At 44.8% G+C, this 20,141-nt stretch overlaps 1 protein-coding gene across 2 annotated transcripts in view; it reads right to left on the bottom strand.

Annotated features, from left to right (window-relative positions):
- Positions 1 to 1,168: 1,168 nt before the first annotated feature.
- LOC147711627 (beta-microseminoprotein-like) overlaps positions 1,169 to 20,141 on the bottom strand; it is a 350,695-nt gene continuing 331,722 nt past the window's right edge. For both annotated transcript variants that reach the window (XM_086922301.1, XM_086922300.1), the window contains exon 4: positions 1,169 to 1,422. In XM_086922301.1, the coding sequence (XP_086778427.1) occupies positions 1,290 to 1,422 (133 nt within the window). In that variant the 3' untranslated portion in view covers positions 1,169 to 1,289. The remainder of the gene's footprint in view (positions 1,423 to 20,141) is intronic.

Raw genomic sequence — 20,141 nt, 5'->3', positions numbered from 1 at the left:
CATTCTTGACCCAGCCATTTGTTACCGCCAGCTCGCCATCCCTGGTATTTTGGCCTTCGATACGAGGCTTGGCATTACAGGGAGTGCTGGCGGAGGTCTACTCTCTTGTAGTACCTTGCTGAGGGTGGGTTGAGTTAGATAGTATTTCCTGTTTTGTATCCTGTCCTGGGATTGGGCAACTGAACCTGCCTGATAGGTAAGGACTAGGCCAAGAATGAGTAGGACTAAGAGTAATTAAAATTACCGGTAAGTAATCGTGCACTACTTACCTATCAGGCATGCTAGTATGTTCCAGCCAGAAAGCTTTTTTTTAATGCCCCACCTGATAAAACAACGCCCTTTCTAGACAACTGGTAGAAGATCCTTGAGGGTCCAGAGCCTAAAATGATCTAACATCGTTTATCCCCCATTTCCAAACGATGCTGGTCACCTCCTTTTCATGCACTCCTTGTGACCAAACTTTTCATCAGGATTCCAAATAAGACCAATGGCTACATGGCAGGGAATAAAAAGGGAAAGAACGGCAGATCTAAGTTCTTCGTAGATACTGGTTGTGCTCTTACTCTCATGTACTTTGTTCCTTACCCTGTCTGTGATTTTTACTCTTACGGTGCAGTGCTCTGAAGTGGCATTAGTGACGTATAGTGCAAACACAAATACCCTAAATAAATAAATGTACTGCTGTACTTGTGCAACACGATACATGCCATAATTTTTAAAAACACAAACTGTAAACATGCAGCATATTGTGATTACAGATCTTTGTGAACAAAACATTTTATATTGTATTTATTACCTTATCTGTATTGTTGATTTGACTTTACTTGGATATTGTTTATTTCTCAGGTATGGGTAAACCTAAGTTGTTATAAAATATCTGTGAGTACTTACACACAAACCTTACAGTAGCTTTGTGCCCAATCAACCCACCAACTTTGTGCCATAACAAATACCAAATACTCACCCACAGGAGGGAAACTATTTTATCAACATTAACATGTTGTGCAAAAATTCCTATCCGATACACAGATTAAACTATATCCATTGGAGAGAAAAAAACTCTTGAGCCCTCACCCATGGCTATCTTCCTAATCTGGCACCTCATTGGTACGATATCATAATCAGTTCCTGCAAAAAGAGTTTTATGGAGTACTAATGAAACTACAAAGAGGTGCAGCTATATTTTATTTTACAAATGTGTACACATTATTGGAAAAGAATAGAATAACAATTATTCATTTGAAACAGTCAACATTATTATTTGTTATTCTTTTTGAAGGCTGTATATTTTATCTGCCGACTGCACCCAAGACTTCGCACTCAACAGTAGGGTCATCTTTTCTGACAACTCTGGTTTCACATGCCTTGTAGTCCATAAAAGTCCTACAGTTCTTCCTATCGTATTTCACAGGTGTGGCATATCTACAATAAAAGAAGAAATATGAGTGTACCATCATATGGTGAAAAAATACATCTCCATCATGTGTCTTGAGTGCCATTAGTTACCAAGCCATTCTGGTTTGCATGTACAAACATGCACACAGCTAAACATTATAAAGGAAGCGCTATAAAAGTTGTAAAACACAAAAGCAGTATGGCTTTGAAAGGTAAAAAAAAAAAATGCTTGTAGTGCTATTTATTTTACTTTTAGCCATGCTGTGCAGTAGCCACACTGTTCTGCAACATAGCTAAACGACATTGGGAAGGCAATAGCTCTATAATAAGTGAGACCTACTGGTTTTGCCAATGCTGCTTATACCTACTCCAGCAGCATCAGCAAAAAACCTAGGGGTCAAATAAATGGAAGAAGGACCTCTCCCTCTCAGCTCAGATTACACAGGTGTCTTCGGCCTGTTTTGGGAAACTGAAAAGTCTACGTAAATTAATCCACTTACTACCTGAGGACTGCCGCCGAGTGGTCATACACGCTACGGTGACGGCAAGATTGGACTATGCAAATAGTCTATATATAGGCTTACCTGCTTACTTGATCAAAAGGCTGCAAATGGTCCAAAATGCGGCGGGAAGAATAATCAGGAGAGTTCCCTACTATCAACATGTCGCCACACATCAAGAAACTCCATTAGCTGCCCGTGGCTAGAAGAATAGAATTTAAGGCCTTGACACTTGCTTTCCGTTCTCTCCACGGGAAATGCCCAAGCTATCTGAAGCAGCGCTTATGCAGCTACAAACAAAATAGGCCACTTAGATCAGGCGCCTTGAACCTACTCTGCGTCCTGAGGTTCAAGAAAGCACGTATTGGAGGGAGATCCTTTGTGACCGTGGCTACAAAGCTCTGAACGATTTGCCCAACTTCTTGCGACAGATAAAATCTGAGCCTACCTTTAGGAAAGATTTGAAAACTTGGCTTTTTAGCCTCGACACCTAGGGACAGGATAGCATTTGTCGATCTAGCAGTTAGCACTTCTGTCTTTCTCTTAGCGCCGGGACACCTCTGTTTGAGGTAGCTGTTCACGCTCTTATACATTTCGTTATTATTATTATTATTATTAGTATTATTAGTATTATTAGTATTATTATTATTATTATCTTGGTACGGTTGGATAAGCTCTTAACCCTCGTTGTCAAAGCCAAGAAAAGAGGGATGGGGTGAAATTCTTCCTGCCAGTTTGGTTGGCGGATCCCTCTTCAGTCAGGGCCAGTGCCAAGTCTGATTTGCCTATGGTTAGTCAATGGAACAGAAAGCAAAATTAGAATGGTTGGAATGGACCTCAAATAATTTTCAGTGGATAAGGTACACCCAGAGGGGGTTTGTATAGCGGATTTTGCATAGAAACTTAAGATTGAGTGGGGTTAGTGGAATGCTTAGTCATATGGAGGCTTGAGTGCTCAAAAAATATCCTGGCTGTTAGTGCAAAAGACAACAGTTGCTTGGTGACTACAGGATATTTTTATAGCACTTGCCCACTGGTCTTTTCTTTCTTACACACCCCTAAGTGTCAGTGGAAAACGTGATATCCTCAGTATAGTATCAGGATAATGATTAGGAGCAAGACCAGGCACTTTTTTCAGAATTATACACATTCTCTAGTGCAATTAATTCTAGCACATCTCCGTCACATTTTTGCTATTTTTAGTAATTATGTAATATGAATATTTTGTACTTTATGCATTCCATTTGAAATACCCATGTCTTTTATCCCTCTATTCATTCTTACCTCTTCTGGCAAGCAAGAGCGTGCGTGTTGGCGAAAGGAAAACGAGTGAATGTGTACACTGATAGTCAGTACGCCTTTGGCGTAGCCCATAGTTTTGGACGATTGTGGCGTGAACGTGGGTTCCTGACGTCACATGGCGCGAAAATTCAACATGGCCAGCTAGTACACGACCTTCTCGAGTCACTGACCCTGCCCCTACAAGTTGCGATTGTAAAATGCAGTACACACAGAAAGATTCAAGATGATGTTGGTCGAGGGAATGCATTTGCAGACGAGGTTGCGAAAGAGACTGCAAGGAACACAATGAGTCGGATGTATGTTGTAGGTCCTGCTAGATGGACCCCTGATGTGGGTATGTGTGAGGACACCATCGAAAGCGAGAAATCTATACAAGCTGACGTGACTGAGAGAGAGGTGAATGAATGGAGAGAAAGCAAGGGTAGATTAGATGCGAATGGTTGTTGGGTCAAACTGTCAGAACATCAGCGATGGTTGTTACCTAACGCTTATGTGCTCGCAGTGGTGACGATGGCCCATGGAGTGGCACACGTCAGTGTGAAAGGAATATGTAAGTTGTTGGCCCCAGTATGGCAGAATAGTGGTATCCCAAAATGTGCAGAGAATCTGGTCAGAAATTGTATGGCGTGTTTAAAGCACCCGTTCGAGGTCTTGCAGCTCGATTTCATCCACATGGAGAGGTGTAATAACCTGAAGTATGTGCTTGTTGTCGTTTGCGCCTTCTCCAGGTGGGTAGAAGCGTACCCCCTTAAGGACAACACTGCATTGTCAACTGCCAAAGCCCTTGTCAAAGAATTCTTCCCTAGATTTGGCATGCCTAGGATTGCCTGGAGTGATAACGGAAGTGAATTTGTGGGACGAGTGATGAGGAGAGTGTGTGAGTGTCTAGGCATCCACTAGAAGTTCCACGCTGCAAACCACCCCCAATCGGCAGGTTTGGTAGAGTGCTATAATGGCACATTAAAATTGAAAATGGCCAAAATCCAAGCCAGCACAGGTCTCAAGTGGCCAGACGCCCTGCCTTTAGCCCTCCTGTCTACCAGGATGATTGTCCATTCTAGACTGGGACTTAGCCCAAACGAGATCGTGTTCGGGCGCCCAGCAAATATATGGGGAGTACGGAGGCCAAGAAAGCTCAGTGAGATCGAGTACCCTGCACTGTTTGACTATTTGCACGAATTGACAACTAAACTGCATGCTTTACATCAACAGGTCCACAGCTCCTCTCCACCGGCATCTGATGATCCAGGCCATGCCATCGAACCTGGCTCGTGGATCCTAGTTCGAAATTTCAGGAGAACAAAGAACGAGGAGCCTCGCTGGACCGGACCTTTCCAGGTTTTGCTGTCGACCCGCTCTGCAGTACGTGTCCATGGAAAGAAACACTGGGTGCACGGCGCCCATTGCAAAAGGGTCCCGCTGCCCCTTCCATATGACCGGTGGGTCCAGAACGGAATCGCTGACTCTGAGACTGAAACTGTACCTCGTTTTGTCCCCTTCAGCGATGCACGATTAAGAGGAACTGATACCGACAAAGAGAGCGATTGCATTTTGCAAGGATCTGTGCCACCGGCAATGCAGTTGGACACTACCGAGCCTGAAACATTGTTCAAAGATCACACCGTGCCTGAGAAAGAACGTTATAATCTGAGGCCAAGACCAAGGAACTGACATACCCGAATTAGTGCGATCTTCCCTTTTCCTATGAACTATTTTTGATTCCACAGCTCTCTCGCCCAGGGAACTAGGTCATTTTTTATTTTCGAACCGCCATCCGGTTCTGCTGCTAAGGCCGCGGTTGAAGTCTGAGGAGTGCAGCCGGGGACGCCTAGGTCAACGGTTCTGGTCAGTCTAAGGGAATCACCCCGGATTGGACAGAGCGCACATCTTGGCAGAAGCAACCTCCCACCGCGGGCAGCAACCAGAGGATGGAGTTTCCGAGGGTAGAGAGACCTGCTAGACGCATGAACTTTAAAAAGAGAATATGCACTGTGATGGCAAAGAAGAAATTCTTGATAACATGTATTTTGATGATATGTAGCATAACGATGTTCTTGATTGGTTATACTTTATTCACGTTTCAAATCACCTTTTTAAACAACACTCAGCCCACACCTCCTCCAACTGTTTCTTCACACTCCTTTCACCCTCTTCCTGAACACGAGTCTGCCAGAAGACTAGAGTTTGTAAATAACTCCTTCATCCAGCTCCTACACCAGCACCAGTCTATAATGAACACATCAAATTGTTGGATATGTGGACTCATGCCACACACAACAGATAAGGGCATTCCATACTTCATCCTGCCATTCAGTTATTATGGTTCTCTGTGGGCTTTCCAGACCATGTTCCTGTTCGCCCTAGAACCATACCCGCCCCGTTCCACAGAGAGCGATTCCAGCAACAAGGCACTAGTGGTAGGAATAAGAAATATGAGTAGTGATGTTGACACGTACCAAACGATTCCTAAAGATGAACTCACTCCATATAGCCGTTGGAATATGACTAAATATGGATTCTCGTTGAATAAAAACCAGCAAACGAAGAGATCATCCCCAGTCTGGATAGTGCCCCACCGTGGTCACTTATGTCTGCAAGGTATTGGCAGGGATCCCAAAGCACAGTTGGGGAAGAGCGTATGCACGGAAACATATGTGTTTGCTTCCCGAACTTCCCCTCCATTCTTGGCGGCTAAAGGCACCTATTTCGTCTGCCATGACAAAGCCTATACATGGTTGCCCCCTGACTTCTCGGGCACATGCTTCATCTCGTTTCTGCTGCCACCCACCTACACAGCCGGGGCAGATTACCATCGGACAAGGACAGTTAGGGGTGTCGTGAGTCAAGATGACACCGCGGGTCAAGAATTTGGAGACTTCGCAAAGGGTTTTCTGCCATTTTGGGGGCCTATGGTGAACAGCAGGAACATTCGGCAATTGACGAGGATAGTTGAGTCCGCCGTGACCGAAACGGCCGGTGCCCTTAGCAACTTTACAGCCGAGCTTCAGTCGGATCGACTTATGACACTTCAGAACAGGGTTGCCCTAGATGTCATACTTGCAGACCGTGGTGGTGTGTGCAGAGTGATCCAATCTAGTTGCTGCATTTTCATCCCCGATAATGCCCCGACAGTGTACCAGGCCATCTCCAAATTACACCAAATCTCTGATTCCCTTAACGTGGAGAAAGGGGATTGGTCCGTGCTAGGATGGCTGTGGGAACTGATCTCTGCCTGGGGATGGAAAACTCTGATCTTCATTGGGATGATCCTAGCCGTTCTGTTTATGTTCTGCCTGTTTGTACAGTGCGCTCCTGCATTATGTGGCCTCTGTGCTACTTCATGTGTGAGGAAGCCTGTATCAAGGAACGAACTGAGCAACAGAATGATGCTCCAGAAGCATCTCCACGAATTCATCAATACAGATCTGGATTCAGATTAGAGTTATTGCCTAATATGAGGGCAAAAGGAGGGTCTGTGGTACTGCAATTCTGGACCCTGCCGTTCCGCCAGCCTCGGGGTCCACACACTCGTATCGCAAATGTCGTCGTACCATGACGAATTTGGTATCGACGGACCGGTAATGATTAGGACATCATCCTCATGCATTTGCGTCATGATCGAGTGATGCTGACACCCTTAAATCGTGGTTTCCGTCTCGAACCCTCAGACGCCATTTTGTGAACGGCATCCATCTTATGGCTTGACCTCATATAGTCAATTGATTAAGGCCGAGTTTGATCTGAAAGGACACGTCCACCGTAGCTGACTTCCCCGTGACCTGGCCGAGCTGACTCCACCGCCTCCAGCCAAACCTGTTTGGGCAGCTCCTCGCCCAGTGGCCGAGTAAGATATCATCAAGGCTCAACATGCCATAAACCATTCACTACATACAGACCATGTTTTCCATACACATACACCTGTCCATGATTCTTGTTTATGACCAGTTTTACGATGGGAGGGTCCTTGACCTTATTGGTGTTTCATCGATATCTGATGGGAATTCTGGGTCTGGCGGGGTAATCCATCACAATCCGGACATCTGAAATATGTGCTGACCAGCATGACTTCGCTCGTTGTATTGTTGTGAAAATATGTGTATAACCATATCATAAACTCAAGAATTCTTGCCCGCAGCTGTTATTTATGTATATAAGGAGAAGTCTGGTTCTGTAAAAACGAACAGTCTCCTGAGAACTTATGACCCGTGATGTTGTAATTCTAGGACACCTGTTACTTGGTTGCAACCAATAAACCTCGATCTCTGACTTCACCTAGAAGACTCTGTGTTTCTGTAAGTCCAGAACAGGGAGAACCTAGAGGTCTTCGGGTGTGGTCCCCTGGCACCACCGGGTCTCTAAAACCCCGGCACCTCAGTGTCAGTCGTTTTCCTATTATGTAGAGATATGGCTTTTACCAAGCTGCACCAACAAAACACACAGGAATGGCTTGGGCAGCTGTAGTAGTGAAAACGTACCCAGAGGGAAGCACTGGACTAGGGTAGGAGGAAGAAGGGACATTGCTAGGTTCCCTCACACACATGTTACTGGTTCAAAAGATGGATTGGAGGAAGATGCTTCCTCACACCCATAAAACACGGAAACTATATGCAGCAACAGTGTAGGGTTTATTAAGTATAGGTGTGTGGGGGTTGGAGGAGAAATATATGTTTCGGGGTTATATGAGCATCTCATTGTGTAGGGTTATATGGGTAAATGTGATCATGTTTTGATGTGGGGTGAATATGATGCGGACAGATTGTTATTGCTGTGGTGTGATGATGAAGTGGAAAGAAAGTAGTTACTTGCCTGTAACAATTGTTTTGTGGATTAGATCTCTTCTTGGGTTTGGACATAGCTTAGAAATGAATATATCTTTTATTTTTGGCCATGAATCTTACCTGTAGCTAGTATGAGTCTCAAAGATATGAACAGTAAGCCCACAATGCCTGAGAAGTAGCCACCACCTCCAGATTCATTTTGCTCAGGACTTTATTGGCCAAGCATGTACTGAGTATATTTTACAGAATTGCAAACAATTTGCTTGCACTAACAGACATGTAAGTCTGGTAGGTAACTAGTTTTTGCAGTATGAGACTACTCTAGATTCACATGCTGTGCATTGATTATACACTGTATTTTCTCCTTGAAATGAGGGTGTGAAGTGTGAGGCCCAAATAAGTTTTTGATGGGAAGTTCTGAGCACAGCTTCCTCACCAAGAATATTCCCAGGTGCCACACTGGATTCAGGGATTTTTACAAGCACTGCTCCCCACTAGTCGGTATGGCACAATATGGCACTGCACTGACTCCATACCTCCCTGGAATTGAAGGAGTGCAGGAGTGCAGCTGTATACAAGTACCCTCATTCCGCAATGATATCAGTTCCTTTTTCTGTGGCCATCAATGTAGATCTGGAGCTTGCCACCCAAATTTGTTGGTGATCCAATGATTTCAAATTCTCCACAGGCAGTGTGCCAGGGACGATGTCTCTACTGAAAACAACAGGAGTCAAGCCGTGACTTTTCTGCACTGCCTGGGCTCTGTTCACCACTTGAAGTTGTGCAATAAGTGTTCCAATCTGCAGCTGAAGGCAATCAGGCAGACGAAGGTGAAGCTTAATTTCATCGAGCGTAAAAAGATGTTGCGTTTAAAACAGAAGTCCATCTCCTGCTTCAACTCACAGGGCCATGCTCAGTTGACATCTCAGGGTTGGTTCTGCATGTAGCCCCCTTCCTGCTCAAAGTCTTCCGCTAAGTCAAAGTCAAAAACATTTCATATGTGCAAGAAAATAAAGCCAAACTCATCCCTATATCCCCACTTGCAGTCTGGCGAGAATGCGCCTGCGCTTGGTTGTCACTCAAAGGATCCTGTGTCTTTTGACTCCAAACCGGTCACACATTTGGCCCGGGCAAGCCTCAAATTTTCCAGGCTGCAGTGGAACCTGCTGCAAGTAGCAGTCATCAAGGATGACATGCTACACATTTCCATATGCTACCTGCTCTCTTTGACATACCTTTGGGCCCCAATGGGCCACAAAAGTCCCCTGTCGAACTTTTCCCACCCATTTCTCACTGAACTGCTTTCTCAAGCCCCTTGCCTATGGCACAACGAGGATGTTCTAGACATTGACTCCAGCCCTACAGTCCAAGCCAGCTCCTTCTATGTCTTTGCTGATGCTGACTCTGCCGGCTGTGGTCTCTGACGTCAGCACTCGTCAAGCCTCTGTCACGCCATGAAATAACAGCCAGACTCTTGGCCTCAAAATCTCACTTGAAGGCAGTACTAGGGCTTGCTTAATGCCTCTCACAACATTGATAATGATGCCAAGGTGGACTACATGCTCACCCTCATTAAACTGATCAAGGACTCTATTAAGACTTGCAAAATGCCAGTGGTCTAGATACCTCACAAGAGACAAAGGAGCACTCGCCACGTGGTCCAGCAATGGGAAAGAAATGCCTTTTTTTGCAGTAGAAGTGTGAAAGGCAACAGAAGTGCTAGACTACAATTACTCATTCTGAAAACCGAAGCCACTTTACTGACTAGTGGCACCTGAGGACATTCACTCCACGAGAGACTGTAAACATTGTTTACAAAGATATTTACACATTTGCATGCCATTACAATGCAAGCTGTTACAATGGCACAGACTGGAGTTGGAATAGTAAATAATACTATTCCATAATCCAGCACCCCCCCCCCCCCCCTCCACGGCCAGTCTTTGTAATGATTTGTGTTGTAATGGTCTGTAATGTAACACAGTTGTGTAATGAACGTGTTGTAATGACATGCATTCTAAACGCGTGCAGTGTAACATGGCCTATTCATGAGAGACAGCAATTCTCCAACTCTTCCTCCCCTGTTGCCGCAGTCCCTAATTAGGGCCCTTCCTCTTTCAGGGTATGACCCTCATATGGAAACCCATCACATCAGAACGATGGGTTTACAGATTGTTCAAAAGACTATGAGCTGCTTTTTATATCTACCTTTTATTCCACCTTCAACAGTGCGATTTGTTGCAGATCATGTCCCTATTTTGATGCCAAATGTCAATCTCCTGCAGGCCAAAGGCACATTTAAGTGGTTTTCAGATTCCAAGAGGAGCAAGGGGTGCTATTCACTCTACTTCACCATGCAGAATAAGGACAGAGGCCTCAGGCCAATACTTAACCGCTCGCCATTGAATACCTTTTCGAAGAAGGACAAATTCAAAATTCTTACTCTGGCTCAGGTGCTCTCTGCTCTGGATCCAAGGGCCTGGATGGTGTCCCCGGAATTGCAGGACATGCATTTTCATACCTGCCCTACAGTCCCACAAGCTTAAATGTGTTCATGGTGCGGTCAGAATGACAACAAACTTACTGTGCTGTCCTTTGGCCTTACCGTGCAAATCCAGGTGTTTAAAAAAGTGATGGGGGTGGTCAGGCTGTACCGTCAGAGGTCATGGATACATGTATTCCCATACCTGAAAGTATAAGTGCTCCAGGCGGGTTACCTACAGTCGTTCATATACCACCTATGACAAAAACTGGGCCCTTGATCTCCTTTGGGTTGTCAATCAGTGAGCTGCAATCTCACCTGTAACCTATGCAAACAATTCCCTTCATAAGAGTTATGCTGGATACAGTGGTGTGCAAGGCCTTTCCACTGCTGCAATGAGACCAGGGCATCAAGGATATGATGTAAACATTTCCAGCCTTGTTCTGGGTCTCGGTGGAGAAAGTTCTAGGGCCTCTTGAGCTACTGTCATCATTCATCCTTGCTTCTCTTAAGCCAGATGGAAGATGTGGTCTCTGCAGTGGAACCTACAGTTTCAATGGCTTCAGCACGGCTGCCTCCCTAACAGCGTCAAGATCTCACCAGAGATGGCTCAGGACCTCATGAGGTGGTACTCAAGCATCAACCAAACAATTGGTAGGCCTGTGCGGCTTGAGGTGACCTAACCAGCAGAAAATCTTTTTGGTGGCCAACTACATAGCGGGGTTAGTGAACGCCATGGCAGATGAGCTTACTAGAGATCTGATGGTGGACCATGAATGGCATTTCCACCCCCAGGTGGTGCAGGGCATCTTCGATCAAACTGGCACACCGTTGGTAACTTTGTTCACCACCATTGAGAATGTGCAGTGCAGCATCTGCACACTGGAGTTTCCTCCACAATGGTAATTGAGATAAGAATTCTGTCTGTGATGGCCATCACCATAACCGGTCTCCTATACACGTTCCCGCCACTGCCTCTCCTCCCCAGACTTCTGAGAAAGACAGGATAGACCATACCCAAGTCATCTCAAAAGCAGTGGACTCTGCCGGTAGGGTGTGGTACCCAGAGCTCATGAGCCTTCGCATTTACATGTCGATCGATCAACCCCTTGAGTCGAACATGTCTCAGCAACAGGGGAGGACCCTGCACCCAAATCTCCACAACCTGCACCTCAATGCATGGCTATTGAGTGGATACAATTTAATTTTTTCAATTTGCCTTCTCTCGTGGTAGATGTCATTCTTGTAGCAATACGTCTATTCATGAAGTCCATTCGGGCAAGTAGAAGGGAAACATTTGTCGCCTGGTGTAGGGCACGTCATCTAGATTCTTTGCAGGCTATATTCTCATGAATTGTTGTTTGTTTTTAATGGCCCAGAATGGCCTTGCAGTGGGCACAATTAGGGGTTAGTTGCTTGCCTTTTTGGCCTTTTATATTGTCTTTATCTACACTCTCACTTGAAATCACCGGCTCTGCTCTGTTTTCTAAAGGGCCTGCTGCAGATGCTCGAACCAAAAGTTTTATTCATGCCTTGGTGAGGCATAATCTAGTTCTGACTTTTGTTTTGTGCAAGCATATGAGCCTATACACAGTGGGTTAATATGTCTTTTAATGATCAATAGAGTGTTGCTAATCGCCATCACTTCTTTGTACCGAGTGAACTACAGGCACTTGCCATGTAAGCTCCAGACACCACTTTTTTCCAGACAAATTGGTGCTGAGGCCTTTAGACTGCCTTCCTGCCTAAGCTAGTACTACCCATCCATGCTAGTCAATTAATCACCCTGCCATCCTTTTCTGATCCACTGCACTGTTCGAAAGAAAAGGAAAGGCTCCTCCATCTTGTACCTCTGAGAGTTTAGCGTTTCTACATTGACTGTGTAAGAGACCGTTGTCTGAATTATCTGATCTTTGTGGGGCTCACCGGAAGTTAAGAAAGGCAAGGCAATAAAAAAGAGGACTCGGTCCAGGTGGCTAGTTATCTGCATTAAAATCTGCACTCTTCAGTAGGCCTGTGGACTTATTTCACTGGGGTCAAGGCTTCTACAACTACCTTTGTGGGGGGGATGTCGGTTCTAGATATCTGCCAGTCTAGAGTGTGGGCATGAGTGAGCGCATGAGTGCAGACATTCACAAAACATTATTGCTTTGACAGTCACGGCCAAAGGGAGGGCCATTTTGTCAGCTTGGTCCTGTAAGATTTCCTTATCTGAGTCCACTCCTCAGACCTCTACCTTTGGGAGGTAATACTGTAGCTTCTATTCTAAAGGTGAAAAATCTGCTAGAAGTATCAATCAAAAGAATAAGTTGCTTACCTTCAGTAATGATGTTTCTGGTGGATAGTCTATCTAAGCGCAGATTGCTCACTGCCCTTCCTCCTGCCATGTTAGATTTTGGCAGTTAGTGTGGTAACTGACTGTTCAAAGTTCTTCCTCTTATGTTCGTCCATGTCCACCATTGTAGCACTCTTTGAACCTTTATTATGACAACCACTAGATATTTCCTCTCCCTCAAAGCTAGGGACAGGTTGAATGTTTCAACGGGTGGAATTTTGGTTACTCTGCGCTACTCTTTATCCTGTTGTTCAGGGCAAAGTCAGCCAATTGCTAAGTGGTGGATTTTCTCTCAGAAAATGAGAGCTGGTAAGCGCAAGGGAGATTTGGCGTCCCCTAGCGATATTTTATAATGCAGGCAGTCAAAGGCAGTCGCAAGCGTTTAGGGTCACAGGGCTGCCACTCGAGCAGATTTGCTGTCACTTAAGTAGACTTTCTTCTGGAGCAGCAGCAAAATCAGCTTGAATGGCTGCACGCTCTTGTGCAAAGCATGGTGCCTCTTGCATGATTTTTCCACATTGCTCACACTACTGGTGCTCTATTGCAGAGCCAGCCAGCGCAGCTGCATGTTTTCTAACCGATGGTGGAACACTGAGGAATCTTGCAGAGTTTTTATGTAACTTAGCTGAATCCCATGGAGTGAAACTCTGTGAGTTCCATCCATCACTACTCAATACCTGAGATTATTGTTTTATTAGCCACACTTGTAGAAGATGCAAGTACAATCACAAACAAGGGTAGTAGTGTTCCCTGAAAATGGAGCTACCACACATCAAAACAATTCAATATTGTACAAATTCTCAGTCAAATGGTGTGAATAGTAAACAAAGTGCTGTACGTACAGCGGGGTGCGTAGTTAGCTTGAAACACCCACCACCCAAAAGTGCTATTGGCACGCCGAAAACAACATGCACCACAATGACAGAAATATAAGCCAATACAGCACACCCCTCATCAGCTAAAAATAGTCCCAGACAGGAAGCAAATAATGAAAATCAATAAAATGAATGATGTCTACGGAAGTCCTGTGAAGTATCCTGTGCATTATTGGATCCCCTTGGAATTATAGGATTACTGGAATTGATTTATGGAATCGTGATAGACATTTGTCCATTATTTGGCTTACTGTCTGGGACTATATTTAACTGATGAGGGGCATGCTGTATTAGCTTATATTTCTGTCAAGATGCAAGTACATTCATGCATAAGGTATCAAAAGAATACATGATGCCATCACTCCCAACAATTTTTTTTATTGTTCTCACTGTCAGAGACTGTGATTTTTGCTAACGGTGAACCTGTTCCTGGAATGGCTGATCTCTCTTTGAAAATGGTACTGCCCAACTGTAACCATACTTATCTCTGTTCCCAAGAACAATTTCTGCTTTGATAGTATGAGACAAAATGCGTCCATGATCATTGTTAGTCCCAATTGAGGAATATCATCACTAGCTTTATGATGCTATAGCGACATTGGAACCAGCTCACCTTTACTAGCCAGCCATGCAGATACTGATCAACGTGCTTTTTCTCACACCTTAGATGTGAAGCAATTTCAGCCAGACATTTTGCCATTATTCTTGATGCCAATTTACTGAATAAATCTCATGAAATTAGTGAATTTTGAGGTAAGCAATATTGGTGAATTTTGCTAGGTATTCATGAATGAAATATTCTGTGGTACTTTTGCATGCAGGAGAATAGTTCGAGTAAAAAATGCTGTGTGAGACAGGTAAAACCAAAACTGAGAAACATTTTCTTCTCAGTCCTCTGCTGGTATCTTGCATGAATTGTATGTCCTCACATTCAATTTTTATTCCAGGTAACAACATGTATCTTTCAGGAAAGGTAACATAATTTACATTTTGTTATCAACATTTACAGAATTTAGTGTAATTGGACAGATTTACCCCCTATGCTGGTAATGTTGTCTTTTGGCTCTGACTCTGGAGCGTTTTCTGTTAACACCATGCAGTAGTTGTATTTGATAATTGTAGGAAATACAAATCTTTTGTGTGATTTACCCCTAATGTTTGTCTTATTTGTCTTGCTGATATTCTAACACTATGCACTTTACCCCTGCAAACCAAGAGTAAGGTACCCGTGCCCCCCTTTTAATTATGGTTAAATTGGCTTATGCCAATTAACACATTTAACATGCCTAGACGTTCCTAGTATAGGGTGTAGAAAATGCATCCAGGTCCTGGAAGTTAAATGCTACTTGTGGATTGCTAATTATATCAAACAAAAAGGCTCAGGGGGAAAGGAAAATTATTAAAACATTGGAAGAGTATCCAATATGATAGTCAGAGAAGCCCAATAGTATCAAAATTGTACATTTATTTATTTTAACAATTGAATTTTTTTTAGGTTTTAGACATATAAATAATCTCATGCAAGAAAGACGCTGGTATACAAAAAAGCAATACATATAAACCAGACAAGTGGCAACAACAATACATATCACAAAACAGAAAAAGGAACACCATAAACATAAATACTGTGTCCTTGTAATAGCTTAAGCCACAGAAAAGCGGTGACGGCGTTTCGACCGATACGTTATTTGGCGGTCATCTTCAGGACTCTAAAAGGTATTCTTGAACAAGAGATCTTCTGTTTAACAATATATGAGGCATAGACCAATAGACCTCACCTCACGTCTGGTGAGGTGAGGTGCTGCCGTAGTGAGGTTAGCAGGGGCGGATTGGCAAGGCGGGCATTCGGGAATGGGCCGAAGGGCCGGTGCCTCAGTGCCCTCTGTGGGCCGTTTTTTTCTCCCTTGTCCCAGTCCACAGAGAGTGGACTAGGAAAGGGGAGAAAAAAACCGGCCCACAGAGTGCACGGAGAGAGAGAAAATGAAAGCAGCCTCGCTGTGCGGCCGGACAGCGATTGTCAGCTGTGGGCTCTCCTTCACCCCTGCCCTGCCAAGCAAGCAATCAAGCTGAGGCTGGGCTGGGGAGGGGTGATTGTTTGCAATAATCGGCCTCCCTGGGGGCCAGGTGTTTCTCAGGCCTTTGAGCCATTTGCACCTCGGCCCCCTGGCGCCCATGCAGCCCAGAAACGGTGTTAGTCTTAACACCTCGCCCACAGCCCTTCACATTCAGGGCACAGTGGGCGAGGAAGAATGGGTCTTGCTGTGGGGGCCTGGTGATGTTTGGAATTTTTTTGTTTTATTTATTTATTTATGCGATTTTATATAACTCGGACTTTACCGAAGGTGTCAGAGCGCTTCACACTAGGAACAGCAATAATACATGAGGAGAAAATTATAAGTGGACAAATTACAAAAGCAAACGTTAAGTTACATGAATCAAAAGTGACAATAGTGAGCAACCAAAATACAAGAGGAGCAAACGATACATTACAGGAGGAAAAAGAGATATGTGTGCAGGTTACACAAGCGTACAAAATACAAGTAGAGGTATAATACTGCAATTAATGGCAGACACTCCAGCACAAGAACAAACGTTACGTAGGCAATGGTGGCACTTGTGCAAGTATCTAAAGCAAACGAAAGTGAGAGGAGCAAACAGTGTGTTACAAGAGAAAAGTGACTTGTGCAAGTTACAAAAGGGTACCATACACAGGTACAAGGGTAATACTACAGTAAATGGTAAACACTCAAACTGCCAGAACACACTGGGAAGGCACTTCCCATGCACCAGCTTCACCTCAGCCTCCCCCCTGGCAACCTGGCTACCTTGGATGACCCAGAAAGCTGTGTTTTGTGCTCCCCTGCCAGGACATTTTCCCAAGGCCTGGAGGGTTGATTAATTTACTAATTGCAGGGGCCTTACCTCTGTTCATGTGCTCCTGAGCTGAAGGTCTGGGGAGGGCTGAGTAGGTTAGTAATAGCAGGGGCTTTGCTGATTTTCAGGCGCTCCTGTGCTGGAGGGCTGGAATAATTTTGTGACAAAAAGGGGCCTTGCTATTTTTTTTAGTTGCTCAGCATGTAGGCCATTGTCACCTTGGCCCTGTGTCGTGTTCAAGAACAGTATCCTCCTACTTTCATTCCTTGTCTGTGCAAATGGTGTTTCATGAAAGGGCACGCCCCTTCAATGTAGGCCACGCCCCTTAAATATGGGCCACGCCTCTTGAATGTGGGCCACTTTTTTCGTCAGTGCCCGGGCCGAATTGTGATCCCAATCCGACCCTGGAGGTTAGGTGCTGCAGTAGCTATCCCACCTTGCTGCTGCTCGGCGTGGCTGCTCCGGCGTTTTCGGCGTTTCGGCTCTTTGCTGCACTCTCTGTGGGGGTCAAATGGAGCTTGGTTCTGCTGTCTGCCTCTTTCTGTTGCTCCCCAGCGCTTCCAGCCGCTCACAGCGACTGGTACTTGCTCTGTCCTGTGATCCCTCTGCTGCTCGCTAGCTCCCCAGGCTCCGTGTTGGTCTCGTGGCTCCTGCCGCCTCTGGGGGGGTCTTTCCGTGGGTTCTGCCTGCTGTTGGTGCCGCTACCAGGCCACCAGAACAATCCCGCAGCTCCTGCCGACACCACCTGGCTGTTCCCGGGCTACCACAGTGCTCCCGCGGCTCTCGCCGCCACCGGGCCGGTCCCGAATTTTACCCGCCGCTACGGAGGTCTCTTTTGTGGTTGGGTGCAGCTGCAGACTGTGCTGCTGCTGGGGAGACCTCGAGACCCCGGCAGAAGCAGAGCAGAGCAAAGCCCGGCCGTGAGCTCGGCTGCTGCGGCCTCAAGCGTCTCACTGCTCACTGCTTACTCGCTCACCTTACTCTATATGGGGCTCACTGGTAGTGCCTGCTCAAATATAGTACTCCCATTGCAAATGACAAATAATCAGAGAAGTGTTAAATAGCCAGAAATAGTGATGAATTGTAAAACATTAATGGAAAATTTACATACATTTGCAGCTCTAGAGCCATATGATAACATAAACACAGGCGGCATCCCAAAACCTTTAGGTCATGATGATTTTTTTGAGCTACCGTGAAGCGATTTACTACTGACTATATTAAAGGGAATATAAAAGACAAGACGCCATTATGCTACACAAAAGCATGCAGAAAGATAAAGATGCAATCGGTGTAGACTATTAACGTTGCAAACTTGTAAATGTACATAAACACAAATTAAAACAGCCTGGAAAAATGTAAAATTGGCTGGATATACAACACTTCCTTAGAAGAAACGGTACACAAGTTTTTTGGCATTTAACTTCTCACAGGAGCTTAAAATCAAACACTCTTGTGGAAATGTATGTCAGCCAACAAGCATGGGAGATTCACTTTACTGAGTTGTATGCTGAATATAATGGAGGGACCAATATAGCAAACATTGGGGTAGGGCATCCCACAGATTATCCGACACTGCATCCTAAGTTTAAGTCCCTAGTTTTTCCTCTACAGGAAACATGTGAAGCTTTAAGAACTTCTAAGAAAGAGAAAGTCCCTAACCCAGCCAAAATGCCTATAGACCTCAACTTATCTGAACCCTGGATGTGGGCTACATTTTTCAACATATTGACAAACGCTATTGACAATAGAGCAAAGATTCACTGCCTATGTAAAGGAGGAGAACTTGTTCCCATATATGTGAAAGGGAGAAGAGAAGACACAGCCAACTATGGCCAAATTGACAACTTGTAAAAAAATGTATGTAATTAGGTCTCCAATGTTAATTGCAGCAATGCATGGACAAACAGCATGTCCTGACTGATTTACAAACTGGCTTTAGAAGGAAAATGAGTACTATTGACCAGGTCTTCAAATTCCAAATCCTATGCTGGAAATATCTCTTGTTGGAAAAATCAGTTCTTTATAGCTTTTGTCGACATGAGAGCAGCCTTTGACTTGGTATCGTGGGAAGTACTTTTGGATGTACTTAATGACTATGGTATACTGCACCCACTCTTAATTATCTTAATGCAGCCACACTCAAATACTTATGCACAAGTGAGATGGAGTGCTCACAGTGAGCTAACAATTAAGTTCCCTGTTAGGAGAGGAGTGTGGCAAGGTTGCATTCTTATGCCTACTCCATTCAGTCTGTATATTAATGAATTATTGGAGTATCTAGCAAAGTGCCAGAATGACACACCAAAGATAGCAGGACAGAACATTTCTGCATTGATGTTTGCAGCTGATATCCTAATAATTCCCCAATCATCCATGGGCCTGCAAAATCTACTGGCTATGTTTGCAACTATTTGCTTGAGATAAAAGTTCACAAAACAAAATACATGGCCATAAATCCTCATGGTGTGTTGGGAGATTTCTTTACATTAAAAGGAGCAATAATAGAAAGGGTCTGAAATTTTGATTATCTAGGGGTAAAGCTCACCGATACACTATTGTGTTTTCCACAAAGCACTGAAAGTCAATTGACACTAAAGCATAATGACACTATGGTATCAAAAATGTTTAGAGGCAGAACAGTAAGGGTGGTTTCACCTGCATTGAAAGTCTACCCGGCAAATTGGGCTGAGCTTGGCATTATATGGAACTGTTACTGTTAATTACATCTAAAATTGATTTCTTACAGTCTTTTGCCTTCTACGAAATGATGCCCCACTTCTATGATATCTCGATCTATCTTTAAATGAATTGGCTTTTGTCACCATATTAAGACCTCTACTATATTGGATATGGGTATGGGGAGTTGAAGAGTTGGAATGTTTACGGGCCTAATTGGTTGATCTCTTGGAAACCGATAAAGCTTGCACTACCCCTTGGCTAAGGTACGTAAAATCTCTGCCCTATGTATTAGTTCTAAAACAGCTTTGGATGAACCTTGGTGCCTTTAAACAATGATATAAGGAGCATATTAAAAGATAAATATTCAGGGCGTGGCTAGCCATCATGGCCGAACAGACGTGATTGCTCTGCGCCAAGCCCAGTAACTATAGACCGTCCAGAGGTATTTTGTCCCCCACAGAAGCTACCTACCGGGACACCCCCTCTCCCAGATGCCGGGGGTCCTCCATTCTGGAGGAATTGCCACCGGAGGTCGCCTGCAAGTCTTTGTTGGAAAGCGCCGGTGCCGCAAGCAATTACCTAAGATGGCGGCTACAGCAAAATCCAGTGGTGGCGATTCCGGGTGCAGCTGAGGCCGTCGGGGGGATTTGCAAACAGGATAGGCTCAGAAGAGGATCGTGACAGGGGCACAGGAGCAGGAAGCACTGTACACTCCCGAACAGTTGTTTTGGCACGCTTTGAGACAGCCGCAGACCACAGGTAAAGCCTGCCTTCCCTGTATGGCCCCCAAGGTGAGCAGAGGAGACCCATAATTAAAGGAAGTGGACCACAGGGGGTGCACTAGCCTGCACAATACCTCTGGGTGCGTGGGGAGGTCACCCTGCTTTGCCCACAATGATTGAAGACGCCCTGGGACTG

Source organism: Lissotriton vulgaris, chromosome 5 (genome assembly GCF_964263255.1).
Source record: "Lissotriton vulgaris chromosome 5, aLisVul1.2, whole genome shotgun sequence".
Taxonomy (NCBI): Eukaryota; Metazoa; Chordata; class Amphibia; order Caudata; family Salamandridae; genus Lissotriton; species Lissotriton vulgaris.
Note: the sequence above shows the minus strand (reverse complement) of the source record. Positions and strands in the feature narration are given on the sequence as shown.